General features: G+C 41.9%; 1 protein-coding gene across 2 annotated transcripts in view; it reads right to left on the bottom strand.

Annotated features, from left to right (window-relative positions):
* gucy1b1 (guanylate cyclase 1 soluble subunit beta 1) overlaps positions 1–12,337 on the bottom strand; it is a 28,561-nt gene extending 16,224 nt beyond the window's left edge. Inside the window, exons 1-9 of one of the 2 annotated variants that reach the window (XM_084155696.1) lie at positions 12,225–12,337; positions 11,794–11,867; positions 9,974–10,074; positions 9,651–9,769; positions 9,000–9,197; positions 7,311–7,541; positions 6,956–7,072; positions 6,392–6,525; positions 3,765–3,962 (exon numbers count right to left, since the gene is read on the bottom strand). In XM_084155696.1, coding sequence (XP_084011822.1) covers positions 3,765–3,962; positions 6,392–6,525; positions 6,956–7,072; positions 7,311–7,541; positions 9,000–9,197; positions 9,651–9,769; positions 9,974–10,074; positions 11,794–11,867; positions 12,225–12,227 — 1,175 coding nt within the window. In that variant the 5' untranslated portion in view covers positions 12,228–12,337. The remainder of the gene's footprint in view (positions 1–3,764; positions 3,963–6,391; positions 6,526–6,955; positions 7,073–7,310; positions 7,542–8,999; positions 9,198–9,650; positions 9,770–9,973; positions 10,075–11,793; positions 11,868–12,224) is intronic. The other variant, XM_084155697.1, reaches the window with a different exon arrangement.
* Positions 12,338–15,683: the final 3,346 nt, after the last annotated feature.

Genomic DNA, 15,683 nt, shown 5'->3' with positions numbered 1-15,683 from the left:
GTCTGCCCAACGCATCACTACATCCCATCTCACACACACACACATATATACTACGGACTCCGACATTGCTCGTCCTAATATTTCTATATTTATTAATTCCATTCTTTTACTTTTAGATATGTGTGTTTTGTTGTGTATTGTTAGATATTACGGCACTGTTGGCGCTAGGAACACAAACATTTCGCTACACCCACAATAACATCAGCTAAATATGTGTATGCGACCAATTCAATTTGATTTGAGGCTGTTCTGAGGGCAAAAGGGGGTGGTGCAACTCAATATTAGGAAGGTCTTCTTAGTGTTTTGTACACTCAGTGTATATTATTATGCTTTTAAATGACAAGATAACTGTCTTTGGCTTCTTGTATTGTATTTTAGGTCATTGGTAGCTGAGCAACAAAAAATGAACAATTGTATCAGTTTAGTAGGCCTATATTCTCCTGTTTTAGGTCTGTAAATGTTTATAATGAAGTAACTAAGGACTAAATAAATTAAATAAACAGTACGTATATGAAAAACATAAATATACTGCATAATTGTACATAATATACAGGCTATGAGTACCCCATTGATGTTTTTAATGGTCTCCCATTACACTTTGCACATCACCTCATACTCCCTTTGGTAACCTCACCCTTTTCAGTCAAGTCTTTATACAAGCTGGTCTCGAACGGGCAGGGTGTGGTAGCCATGGTAACTGACTAAAGCGTTACCATCTGTGTCTACCAATGGGAAATGTCATAAATGATGTATCAGCATGGCAGGGCACAAGGTGCATACAGATACCTCTTTACACTGGCACTCTAAAAGTATTCTCTGAAACACCAGAAAACAAGTAAAGCAACCCAGGGATATGTCAAAAGCAGGGGTGTCATACTAATTTAGCCCTGGAGCCACATTCGGTCTTCGCCGAGGTCCGGAAGGATGCACTGCTGTGCCGTGCCATGAAAAGTAGAGGGGAAAAAATGACTTAATCTATCATTTTCTCATTTTTTGCAATATCTGATATCTTTCTGATGCAGTCAAAATCCGCAAAATCATCCGCAAAAACCTCTTTCCATCATTTTAAATGTTCTATGATAACTTTCTAGCTTTTAGTTAAGTAGTTTGTATATTACCTAGACATAATTAAATCGTCTTTCTATTATATACAGTAGTCTAATAAGACATTGTTTGCAACATATTTCAAAGGCCAAATTGTACGTCATATACTTTTATCACCACCAGACTACACACATCTAAAACGTGCTTTGAGAAAACAATCAGTGTACACTACATTACAGTCTACCAAAATTAGAGAGGAGCTTTGAATTCTAATCAAACGTAGTGGACCTGAGTCCTCTCCTGAGGCACACTCAGACCTCAGAACTACATGAAGAATATTAATGAAACACCGCCACAGCCAAGAGAGAAAGCATTTCCCAATAAGAAGATAGGGTGCTACAGAGGGCCGGATTACCGAACGGGCACGCAGGGCACGTGCCCCGGGGCCCCGACCTCCAGACAGCATATGATAGCAAAATGGGTAGAATTGCAGGAAATTAGCTTTAAAACTGCAACACGTAGACTTAACAGTGTGTACGTGTGTGTGTGTGTATGTATCCTTAAGCTTAAGGTTTAGGTTTAGGGTTTTAGGGTTAAGGTTAGGTTTAGGTTTAGGGTTTTTGGGGTTAAGGTTAGGGTTAGGTTAAGGGTTAGGTTTAAGGTTATGGGTTAAGGTTTAAGGTTATGGGTTAGGGAAAATAAAACTCCAGAAATTTCACAAACATAAAGCTGTGTGGGTGTGTGTAAGCACGTGTATATGTGTGTTAGAGGCCGTGACTGTATGTGTGCGTCAATGCGCATGTGCGCCTGTGCGAAACCTAACTCCAACCGAGGGAACTTTAAGCACGGTTCGCTAGCACAAACAGCTGCCAGTGTTTACTGTACGGACATGCGGCTGTCTGTCTGACTGAGGTCGACGTTCCTGACCTCTGACCTTTTTACCTTTCACCCCCCTCCCAAAGCACTTTAAAACGCAGTCAGAGCTGCTGGAGGCATTCTCTCTCTCTCTCTGGGAGATATAGTGGCGTGGGGGATGGGTGAACAATAATATATGGGCCCTTTGCACTGAGTAAACAGCTGCCACCGAGGGAGCTGTGTTTGGGTTATAGTGAAAGGTTGTTGAGCCACCGAGTAGAGAAGCAAATTATACAAAAGGGGAACTACCAGACAGAACGTCCATTGGGGAGAAGTAGCCTAGTAGGTACAAATATGACATTTGTTTGTAGTTTGACATAGAGGTCTTCACAGATCTACACAAACCCGATTACCCGAGATCCGACCCGGTATCCAAACAGGTCGGATACAAAATTCAGTAGTTGACCCTCGGAAGCCAGATTGGATCATGCTCGGTGGACACGGCCCTCGGATCTGTCTGAAAATATGTGATATACCGACCAGATCCTAAATTATATTTGAAGAAGAAAATATCCTGAGGAAAATAAATACCCTCTATAAATCACATTTGCTACGCAGGTTCAGTCCATAGCATTAATCTCTTAATGCTCTGCCTGTCTGCCTCTCATGGTCTGGCTTGAGCTCTCGCAATAGCAAATTTGCAACATTGTTTCAACTGGGCGCTCACTGTTTCCCACGCCAATGAGCTCAGAACAGACACAGCTGTATTTGCACAAGGGAGGTGTGTTCAGGTAGCCTATTTGATGATGTTTCCTCTGGAGATATGGGATCAGCAATATGTTGCTATAGCACACCGAGGTGCAGTGGTTACTCAGGCCTATCGGGAAGGAGAGTGTTGGAAAGATTTTTCAAATACAGTGAGGAACTATTGTCATTCGCAATGGATGTAAAACACTCTGTTGATTGTGTGACGTGATGAAAAACAATACTATCAGACATTCCCGAATGGGAACTTTTATAGGCCTACATTTGTGCACATCAGGCCAGGTACATCTATGCGTGCTCAAGCAAAATAAACATTAACAAAAAAAGGGCAAACAATTCAGAAAATGAAACAAGGAATACGCACGAACTAGCAGGAGACAGAGAGCGCATTCTGGAGAGAGACGCCCCTATAATGCGTCTTCGTCACACACCCCTTCCCTTCTTCTTGTGTTGACATTTTAAATTAGGGATGTCATTTATGAAAATACTAAGTTGTAGTGTAGACCATAACTACATTATTTTAGATAGGCCTACAACAGAAAATACATGAGATACGTTAACGTTCACTGCCTGCCAGATAAGTCAAAACAATTCTACTGGCTTGCACATCAATAAAGCTGCATTTTTTATCTTTCGGATCCATTTGGGATCCAATTTGTGAAGAGGCGACTCCGAGATGTCCGGGATGATCATTCTGATTTTCAATGGAGGGGTGCAGAAGTTCCTTCTGAGGCAATCTGCACTACTGAGCAGATTGGTGCTACTGCGCTCAAAGTTCAAACAATTAGTGGTTAATTAGGTTTTACATTATTCACAAAAGGCATTTTTGCTCAATTTAAATAAATGTGTAAGTATTTGATCATTTTTGACAGTACAGTAGGAAGTTAAAGAGGGAGATAGACACAGAGAGGAAAGTGGCCACAACAGGGCTCGAACCCCAGTAGCCAGGGTTGGAGTTTAGACCACTACACCAAAGACTCCGACACTGCTCAATTTCTATTTGGAGTGGACCATCCCTTTAAGTAAATCAAAATGGAAACGGGTGAAGGAGGCTGATTCTATCAAACTATGATGGCGATGGGGGTCGGGAGTCTACGAACCTGTCCGTCTTCTTCTTCTCATCCTCCAGGGCCCGGAGGGTGTGCTGCAGACGGTCAGTCAGGATCTCCAATTCCTGGGTCAGCTTGTACTCCTCACGGAACTGTTCTCCCAGCAGCACCAGGTCACGTGTGGCATCATGCAGCGGGATGTCGCTCAGGTACAGGCCTCTCCGCGTCAGGTCGTCCAGGTTCATCACACTGAACACACAGTGTTGGTGACGCGTCAGAGGCTGAACACTGAACAGTGGCTGAACACAACTCAGCAGGGGCCGTGTTCAGTAGGGCACAATGTCTAATGCATTATGATTAGCATGTATGCCCCTCTTATAATAACTATCATAACTATCATCTTATAATGATTGACTAAATAACAGTCACTAGGGTCAGTTGAAAATGTTACACATAAAGACACATCATAAGGGCTTGTCCTCTTATGAACGCAGGAGGGTTAGCGACGTTATTTCTCTATCGCTTTGTCCAGTATCGAGAGCTCAATTCTCTCATCACAATCAACTTCAATAAACTTCAATCAAACACAATTCAATGAAAGATCTAACACACACAATGTACTCTAGATGCCACGCTCTCTGATCTAGACATAATATTCTGCTGTAATGATTTGCTTGACTGGCTGCACAGGGCTAAACTGATACAATCGCTGATGAAAAAGTCAAGTGTCTTTCCTTCCGTAAACAACAACACCAATGTTGTTTCACCACCTTCTGGCACCATGCAGGGACACTACTTCCTCTAGAATGATTATCCCTTGATAGAAATAAGGTTTCACCAGGTACATGGGGTGCGTCCCAATTATCTCCCCAAGTGTTAACTTGTTCACTATGCCCTTCATTGATTTGAAAGTACATCGAGCCCATGCCAACCAATGCTTTTGGTTGGCATGGGAAAATATTTTCATGTTGCACACCTTTTAGTTTTCTTATTAAATGCTTTCAATATTTTACATGAATTTGTACAATTTATAGTTGGTTTGAGGTTTTTACGTCACTAAAATATGGAACTATTGAAATGTGAAAATATTGTCCCATATACATTGTGTAATTTATTGACGGCCCCATAGATCTCCAACATCTAACTAACTTTACCATGGTCAGTGTGCATTCCAAGAGAGAATTTACGAACAAATACCCACGTGTTTGTGGGCATAACTTACAATCAAACCCAAACCTCTGACGTTCTCGTTTTGGAAAAAAACTGACTTTATGACTTAAGTTATCCTATTTACACTTTTTAGTCACTTCTGGGACTAGAAATTGTGTAATTGACTACTACCAATAGGCCGTTTTCAACCAGAACATTAGTTTTTTAAACTAAATCTACTGCATTGTTAGACTTGTCATGAGCCTGCCTCATAAGATGCTCATAATGATGTGGACTAAATACAGTAAGTAACAGACCATTTTAGATATATTATAAGCCTCGATATAAGACATTATAAATGGATGCTTTAAGTAAAGTGTTACCAAAGATTGTTTAAAGGAGCAATTTGTAGTTGCTACATCCAATTAATGAAGAATATCACCTATAAAAGTTAAACTGTGACATCCTGTCAGAAACCAAATAGAACCTTGTTTTACTCCAATGTTAGTAAACATGGCAAATGTAAACAAACACTGTATAGCCTCAAAACATGGTTATACCTATAATTTTGATATCATGGATGGTCAGTCATTGCATCCATAGCTCTGTATATGAATTTGAGAGTAGTTCAATTTCTCCAGTCCCATCCCTCAGCTTTTTACCAAAACAGAGGCGTGGTGTCACTTTGTTATTGTTTCAACTCTGGATTGGCCCTTTAAGGCCAGACCATCTGCTGTACTACAGCAGCTGTGGTTTTGAATCCAATTAGGTTTCACACACCAACCAAGAGACATCCACCCCACGGCATCCATCCAGCCCAGACATCCACCCCAAGGCTAGGACTACATCCCAAATGGCACCCTATTCCCGACATATTGCACTACTTTTGACCAGAGCCCTATGGGCCCATTTGGGACGCAGCCTACAACTGCACATTGTTTTTGTCTAACGCCACAGCAGCAGGAAGGCAGAGCTACCTGGGAGAATGTCAAAAGTAGTGCCATTTGTGATTGGGACGCAACCTCGGACAGCACATTGTTATTCTTTTTTTTTGTTTTTAGTTTTATATATTTTTACCCCTTTTTCTCCCCAATTTCGTGGTATCCAATTGGTAGTTACAGTCTTGTCCCATCGCTGCAACTCCCGTACGGACTCGGGAAAAGCGAAGGTCGAGAGCTGTGCGTCCTCCGAAACACAACCCAACCCAGCCGCACCTGTTCTTGACACAATGCCCGCTTAACCCGGAAGCCAGCCGCACCAATGTGTCGGAGGAAACACCGTACACCTGGCAACCGTGTCAGCGTGCACTGCGCCCGGCCCGCCACAGGAGTTGCTAGTGCGCGATGGGACAAGAACATCCCTGCCGGCCAAACCCTCCCCTAACCTGGACGACGCTGGGACAATTGTGCGCCGCCCCATGGGTCTCCCGGTCGCGGCCGGCTGCAACAGAGCCTGGACTCGAACCAGTCTCTCTAGTGGCACAGCTAGCACTGCAGCACATTGTTATTCTAACGCCACATCGGCAGAACCTGGGAGAACAGAGAAAGAGGATGTTCTCCGCCTCTGGCAGGTAGATCATCTGTCCCTTCAGCCTCAGGCAGCTGATCTCAGCGCCAGTCAGCTCGTCCTCATTCTCCGAAGTCTCCACGTTCAGCAAGCCCTCCTGGAAGGACGTAATACACATGCACACACACACACCACAAACACACACAGAGACACATGCACATGTATGTATGCATGCACACAAGCATGCACACGCAAGCAAAGACAGACAGACAGACAGACAGAGACAGACAGACAGACAGACAGACAGACAGACAGACAGACAGACAGACAGACAGACAGACAGACAGACAGACAGACAGACAGACAGACAGACAGACAGACAGACAGACAGACAGACAGACAGACAGACAGACAGACAGACAGACAGACACACACGCATGGACACACAAGCAGCCAGGACACACAGAAAATATGAATGTAGCTTTCTATCCAGTTTTCTCTTTTCTTTTTTACTATTATTTTTATGATGTAATTTTAACATTAAATTAAAACGCGAAATGTTTCATTAGTGAGTATTCTTGGCGTACCTTGCTTCGAAGAACGAAGACAGTGTTGATGTGGGAGAGCATGCCTTGGAAGCTGAAGTCTATGTGTGGACGCACCAGAGAGAACACGGAGGGCAGGTTACAGATGCCCGGCTGGAGCTAAGGAATACAACAGCAAAACACTTCATAAGGGGGTCATACATGCTTATGACAAGTCTTACAATACATTAGAACTACATCATCATGCATTATAATTGCAGGCTACCTGTGAAGCCCATATCTACAATGTATTATAAACAAACTCATACTGACTTATAATGCAGTCATAGCGCAGTATAAGAGTCGTTCTTTACACACATAAAATGTCATAACGTCCTATAGCTAAATAGACACAGACCTGCGGCAGCACACGGAAGATGGCGTTGCCGCACTGCGTGAGCATCAGGTCCCTGTCGAACATGAGGTGGAAGGGGAAGGCCTTGCAGAAGGTGTAGGGGCTGATCCGGGTCTCCTGAGTGCCGTTCTCCTCGAAGCCGTCCAGATCCTCATAGAAGGCCTCCTCCTCTGAGTCCTTCTCCTCGATCAGGAACTTGATGTGGTCACACTCCTCACTCTTGTGCTGGATCACCTGGTGAAGAAAGAATGGATTCCATAAAGGGAGGAAGGTACAACCATGAAATTAGAATAAGTGCATGCTATGATTCCTGTGTTTACATCTTGCTTTACTTCTATGGGGACACTCAAAATGGCCACCAGTCCACCCACTATGGCAAGAGATAATGTAAGAGATACTGTTGGGTGGTAAACGCATAGACCTTGAAATACTCGATGTCTTTATGTAAATGTCTAAGGTTTGGTGTGATAGTTTGTAAACACAGTGATGTTGTTGTGATGGTTACTGCCTGGCCACAAGTCCTTTTTAGTCTATACACTGACGTCAATGGCTTGACTCTGACGCACACGGCTGCCGTGGCAACTCCGGATAACATTTCCAGAATATCAGGTATCACATTTGGAGGGTCTGTCAATTCAGTTCCCCCATTTAATTTTACGCTGAGCCTGGGAGAGAAAAAATACATAGTGACATCGCTATCTCTGCGATATGATTAGGTTTGATAGTAGAGTTGGCTTTCTCTGAAAATGAGGAGGTAACCTAAGTGCTCAAAGACAAGATTTTTGAAAGGACTATCCAAGTCTATACCAATGTTGTATACCAATTCCACCTGGTGTTTGCTGCATGGACTACTTTGCTATAAAGAAGGTACATAACTTATTCACATATTCACCCTAGCTTTAAAATTAGAATGACAGATATCAATAACTTATTCACATATTCCTAGCTTTAAAACTATCATGACATTTATATCTGTCAAATAATGGTTAGACACTTTAAAATACAGTATCTTACACTATAACTACTAGCTATTAGGCCATTGCATTATGTCACCTTCTGAGTGTACTAACATTCTGCCCCTTTCATACACATCTGACCCAAGTCAACAGAGACCCACCAGCATCTCAGATCATAAAATGCTCACTATGAGTGACCAACACTAGCAGTTGTTCAGACCCAAACAACTCCTGAATGGAGGGGGCATTTAAAAGTCGACCACTGTCCCATTTTGGACTGAAGGCAAGATCCGCAAGCGGCACAGAATCCGAATAGCTACAAAGGCAAACAAAAAAACAGTGCCAGAGTTAGGTCTAGCAGTAGTGCAGCCTAGCCTACACATTCCCCCAGAGGCGCGGGCTCAATCCCTAGGGTCCACCACTTGCCACTTTCATCTCTGTCTCCAACTCTCATCTGTCTTCCACTCTAATTCTTACCTACGTCTATCCTAGTAAAATATGAAAGGAGAGTGCTATTCTGCTAGCAGATACCGATAGACTTCCAGTCATTGCGCTAACGCTAGTTAGCACTGGCTCGCAAAATTACCTCTAACTTCCTTCATACTGAACACAGAGACATAAAAATGGTATCCATGAGTTCATCTGACTCTGGGGAAGTAGATAAAGGGCATCATTGCCAAAATCCCGAACTATCCCTTTAAGTAATAGTATACTTATTTTCTTTAAAACAGCATACCTTCATTTCTATTTCCGTGCCGTGGATCTGTTGGGCCACCGTCTTGATGATGCCGATCACGATGTCCTGGAGCCCCTCCCTCTCCGAGTAGTAGTGCAGGATCAGATTGTTGCCCTTCTCCGCGTCAGTGCAGCGAAAGGACGGCGCCCTCATCCCGGGGTAGATGGTACCTAGGTGGTCGTGGAGGGCATCCAGATTCTGTATGGGGATGGCATAAATGATTGAAACAGGAGTTTCTCTCCATTAAGATTCCTCTTAGACTGGTCCCATATCAGTTTGTAATGCCAAACACCATAGGCGTTGGCTACACAGCATAAACAGATCTTGGAGCAGGCAAGGTTTCTTTAGATCAAAGTTGCATAACTCCAGTCCTCACTCCTTTATCTCTGTTTCAACCCAAACTGATGCCCTACATTTTGTGTTTGTAAACAGAGGGTTCAGTCATGGCAAATCTAACTGCCACTGTCCTATTTTAATTATATGGTCACCTCCCCCAAATCCAAAGATGAGGGGGCCCACACACAGAATTCTTTTGGCAATTATAGGTAATATTCAACTTACGTTGAAGCATTCATCACATTGAAGAGGACATTGTTTTACATTGGTTTCTGTTAACTGAAGAAAGATTAAGAAGGGAACTGGAGTGCTTACCTGCAAAAATTCACGGACATTGGACCCTAAAACACGCAGGATGGTGTCATACCCTGATTCTTGGCAAAACTCAAAAAACATCTTCCCAAACATCTGCAGGATACACCCTGCATCAATCTCTGCAAGACAAAAAATAAAAATAATACACTTGTTGCATACACCATCTCACAACATATTGGTATGAGTCCCATTGGTAACACTGTACAAAAAGTTATCCTTTATAAAGGGTACCATATTTTATAGTGTTGCCGTACCATTATGTTATGAATAAACTGGTTCAAATAAAGTACCTTGTATCTCAAAACATGATTAAAAAAACGTACTGAGAACTTTGCTTGCAGCAGCAACAAGGTCGTATGTTTTGGCATCTTCATATATGATTCTGACAAGGAACTGACCCTCTACATCGAGTTGAGCCTCCCTCCTGATAACAAGTAACAAGAAAATATAATTATTATATATCATATTAACATGTGATTATTACCTATGTAATAAAGAGGCAGTTGACAAGAGCATATGACAACATATTTGCTTGTCCTCTATAGCTTCATAACATTGTATGCCGTTGTTTATGCCTATGACTGATGTTATAACATCTTATGTAGTTGTTATAAAGGCTTAATGAATGCATACATAAGGGACCTTCAGTAAAGTGATACCTACACTTATTGGGTCCAAACAAAAACAATCAGTAACACTTTACGTTAGGCATTCATAACACCGTTATGAAACCAGTCATGACACCTTCATGAATGTTGCAGTACCATTCAGCTACCTTTGAGCATTAACTGCATCATAGGATTATCTATATTTAGAAGTTACAATGAGAAAATGTATTTGGCATGCTAATAAATAAGCCTGTTATATATCCTAATGAGGTCTATTTGACCTGATTACCGAGTTGATCTGAGAAAACAATACTGATTTGCTGTGCTGGCTAGCAACCACTTTCTCTGAGCATGTGATCAGCTGAACAAACACACCAAGCAACTAAAAATGTAGTGAAATAAGAATTCATTTTTCAATTGCTCTGAGTTGCAAGATCTGAAAATAAAACCTAGCTTGAATAATTAGGCATGTAATAATATTGATTTACGTCAGCCGAGATAAGGTTGAGATAACATTAAGATAACATTGAGATAACATTGTGCTGCAATATTTATTGGGAGATAAAAAATGACCAGATTCCTCAAAACACATTTTTCAGAGAGGCAGCCGTGCCTCTGGTCCTGGAACAGCGAAGACTGAGGAAGAAAAATAAACGTGGATCTTGCCAAATATTTGAGCACTTTGAAAAGAGGGGATTGTTATCATAATGCAACGACATTCACAACCTCTCTTTATCACCACTATTAAAAGGCTAATGAAAATGAAATTATTTAGTAAAAATATGGCTCGCTTTCTCATAAGACTGGTGTAATTTAATGATGAATTGATTCATTATATGTTGTTTTCTTTTATGTTTGCTGGTGATTTATGGTCACATGGTTTAAATTACAGATAGGCCCACTATAGCTGCTGGTCATGTATCATCAGTGGAATAACATGACATGGCCATTTGTTATCCACTCTGTCTAGCAATAGGGGGAGATTATTGATTTCAAAACTATAATATGGTTAATGGACATATTTTTGTATTATTATCCAGGTTACATAAAGTTGTGGTCAAGACAATGTAGTAAACAAAATGAAAGTGTAATAACAATGTAAAGTAACAGTAATTGTTATTACATAGTTTTTACATGGTAATTACATAGGCAGTAGTGTCATTTGTATTTTGTTTTTTTGTATTTATTAAGCAACATTAAGGCAGTTATATACAAATTAAAATATTACATGACATTACATTTCATAACACTTTTCACAACACATTAAGTGTCTGCCCTCAGGCCACTACTCTCCTACCACATATCTACAATACAAAATCCATGTGTTCGTGTGTACAGTGTGTTACTACATAGTTATAGGAGCAACTTAAAGTGAAGCGTTACCAACATATCTATCTAATGAACATATCTGCTAATTCCTTGTTTTGCTTTGGCAACATGGCCACATTTGGTTTTTATTTTCATTTTCTGCTTTGAATTATGATAAGCAAATACCCTGTGTCATTCACAAATACAAAACAGATCTTTGAACTCACTTGATGTCTTCCCACACTTCTTCGCCATAATTTCTTAATACAAGTAGTTCCAAGGCGTGGTTGACAAAACCATACTAAAATGGGTATAAAACAGAATACAGAAATAATAGAGAAACATAAATCATAAAATACTGGGCATAACAAGTTCCTTAGAGTGATGATAGTGTTATGATTCCATTGTAATTGCAAGGAAAGGATGCTTAAATTGTACAACAGCAAATAATGTTGTCATGATGCAACATGACTATTATAACGATAAAATCGCAGTCGCATCACGAATTTCGGTGGTAATTTACAGTTAGCATGGTGAACCGATACTGTAGCCATAGGCTGATAGCTCATTCTCATACGGGAAAACACACCACTACACATCAAAATAGCTAAGGCAATCAAATGTCGCCGTGAAATCTAATATGTCGATGTTTACATACCATTTTTACGACCAGTTCTTCACGATTCCCTATCAATGTAAGCTGTTAATGCTAAATTATCACGGCACCTTCACAGTTTGCAGATGTTACGTTACGCCTCCATTTCTGAAAACATTCTCCATCAAATTGATGTCGAATGTGTCCAATGGGAGCTCAAGGACAAAAATACTCACTCGGCAACCGACCACTGAGGAAGAAGTGAGGGTTGCCGGTTGAGGATAGCATTGTTTATGAAAACAGTCCCGTCAAACGTTTTATTTATACACTGCAAAAGAAAGACTACACAACGAAACCAACCTATTTAAATTCCACAACCAAATTATTCAACAAATCTTAGGTAGAATAGATTTTAAACTGGGTGGTTCGAGCCCTGAATGCTGATTGGTTGAAAGCGGTGGTATATCAGACCATATACCATGGGTATGACAAACATTAATTTTTACTGCTCTAATTAAGTTGGTAGCCAGTTTAAAATAGCAATAAGGCACCTTAAAGGGTTTGTGGTATATTGCCAATATACCACGGCTAAGGGCTGAATCCAGGCACTCCGCGTTGCGTTGTGTGTAAGAACAGCACCTAGCCGTGGTATATTGGCCATATACCACACTTCCTCAGGCCTTATTGCTTAATTATATCATGGCATTGTTGAATACTCGTTTCTGATTGGCTTGAAGGGAATTCTAGAGCGTGCATTATTAACATATAATGCACAGTATACTCCTAGTCGATATTCACGTAATAATAAGGAATTCCCCTCAACCAAATCAAATCACATTTTATTTGTCATATGCGCCGAATACAACAGGTGTAGACCTTACCGTGAAATGCTTACTTACAAGCCCTTAACCAACATTGCAGTTCAAGAAATAGAGTTAAGAAAATATTTGCTAAATAAACTAAAGTAAAAAATATTAAAAAGTAACACAATAAGATTACATAACAATAACAAGGCTATATACACGGGGTACCGGTACCGAGACAATGTGCGGGGGTACAGGTTAGTCGAGGTAATTTGTACATGTAGGGGTGGGGGGTCAGAGTGGCCATTTTATTAATTGTTCAGCAGTCTTATAGCTTGGGGGTAGAAGCTGAGTCTTTTGGACCTAGACTTGGCGCTCCGGTACCGCTTGCAGTATGGTAGCAGAGAGAACAGTCTATGACTTGGGTGACTGGTCTTTGACAATTTTTTGGGCCTTCCTTTGACACCGCCTAGTACAGTGGGGAAAAAATATTTAGTCAGCCACCAATTGTGCATGTTCTTCCACTTAAAAAGATGAGAGAGGCCTGTAATTTTCATCATAGGTACACGTCAACTATGACAGACAAATTGAGGAAAAAAAATCCAGAAAATCACATTGTAGGATTTTTGATGAATTTATTTGCAATTTATGGTGGAAAATAAGTATTTGGTCACCTACAAACAAGCAAGATTTCTGGCTCTCACAGACCTGTAACTTCTTCTTTAAGAGGCTCCTCTGTCCTCCACTCGTTACCTGTATTAATGGCACCTGTTTGAACTTGTTATCAGTATAAAAGACACCTGTCCACAACCTCAAACAGTCACACTCCAAACTCCACTATGGCCAAGACCAAAGAGCTGTCAAAGGACACCAGAAACAAAATTGTAGACCTGCACCAGGCTGGGAAGACTGAATCTGCAATAGGTAAGTAAGCAGCTTGGTTTGAAGAAATCAACTGTGGGAGCAATTATTAGGAAATGGAAGACATACAAGACCACTGATAATCTCCCTCGATCTGGGGCTCCACGCAAGATCTCACCCCGTGGGGTCAAAATGATCACAAGAACGGTGAGCAAAAATCCCAGAACCACACGGGGGGACCTAGTGAATGACCTGCAGAGAGCTGGGACCAAAGTAACAAAGCCTACCATCAGTAACACACTACGCCGCCAGGGACTCAAATCCTGCAGTGCCAGACGTGTCCCCCTGCTTAAGCCAGGACATGTCCAGGCCCGTCTGAAGTTTGCTAGAGTGCATTTGGATGATCTAGAAGAGGATTGGGAGAATGTCATATGGTCAGATGAAACCAAAATAGAACTTTTTGGTAAAAACTCAACTCGTCGTGTTTGGAGGACAAAGAATGCTGAGTTGCATCCAAAGAACACCATACCTACTGTGAAGCATGGGGGTGGAAACATCATGCTTTGGGGCAGTTTTTCTGCAAAGGGACCAGGACGACTGATCCGTGTAAAGGAAAGAATGAATGGGGCCATATATCGTGAGATTTTGAGTGAAAACCTCCTTCTATCAGCAAGGGCATTGAAGATGAAATGTGGCTGGGACTTTCAACATGACAATGATCCCAAACACACTGCCCGGGCAACGAAGGTGTGGCTTCGTAAGAAGCATTTCAAGGTCCTGGAGTGGCCTAGCCAGTCTCCAGATCTCAACCCCATAGAAAATCTTTGGAGGGAGTTGAAAGTCCGTGTTGCCCAGCGACAGCCCCAAAACATCACTGCTCTAGAGGAGATCTGCATGGAGGAATGGGCCAAAATACCAGCAACAGTGTGTGAAAACCTTGTGAAGACTTACAGAAAACGTTTGACCTGTGTCATTGCCAACAAAGGGTATATAACAAAGTATTGAAAAACTTTTGTTATAGACCAAATACTTATTTTCCACCATAATTTGCAAATAAATTCATAAAAAATCCTACAATGTGATTTTCTGGAATTTTTTTCTCATTTTGTCTGTCATAGTTGACGTGCACCTATGATGAAAATTACAGGCCTCTCTCATCTTTTTAAGTGGGAGAACTTGCACAATTGGTGGCTGACTAAATACTTTTTTCCCCCACTGTAAATAGGTCCCGGGGATGTATTGGGCAGAACGCACTACCCTCTGTAGCTCCTCACGGTCGGATGCCGAGCAGTTGCCATACCAGGCGGTGATGCAACCGGTCAGAATGCTCTCGATGGTGCAGCTGTATAACTTTTTGAGGATCTGGGGACCCATAACAAATCTTTTCAGTCTACTAAGGTGAAAAAGGTGTTGTTGTGCCCTCTTCACAACTGTCTTGGTGTGTTTGAACCATGATAGTTTGTTGGTGATGTGGACACCAAGGAACTTGAAACTCTCGACCCGCTCCACTGCAGCCCCATCGATGTTAATGGGGGCCTGTTCGGCCCTCCTTTTCCTGTAGTCCACGATCATCTCCTTTGTCTTGCTCACATTGAGGGAGAGGATGTCTTCCTGGCACCACACTGCCAGGTCTCTGACCTCCTCCCTATAGGCTGTCTCATCGTTGTCGGTGATCAGGCCTACCACTGTTGTGTCGTCAGCAAACGTAATGATGGTGTTGGAGTCGTGCTTGGCCACGCAGTCATGGGTGAACAGGGAGTACAGGAGGGGACTAAGCATGCACCCCTGAGGGGCCCCGGTGTTGAGGATCAGCGTGGCAGATGTATTGTTGCCTACCCTTACCACCTGGGGGCGGCCC

This window comes from Coregonus lavaretus, assembly GCF_964263955.1.
Source record: "Coregonus lavaretus genome assembly, chromosome: 38".
Lineage (NCBI taxonomy): Eukaryota > Metazoa > Chordata > Actinopteri > Salmoniformes > Salmonidae > Coregonus > Coregonus lavaretus.
This window is presented reverse-complemented; position numbering and strand designations above follow the sequence as displayed.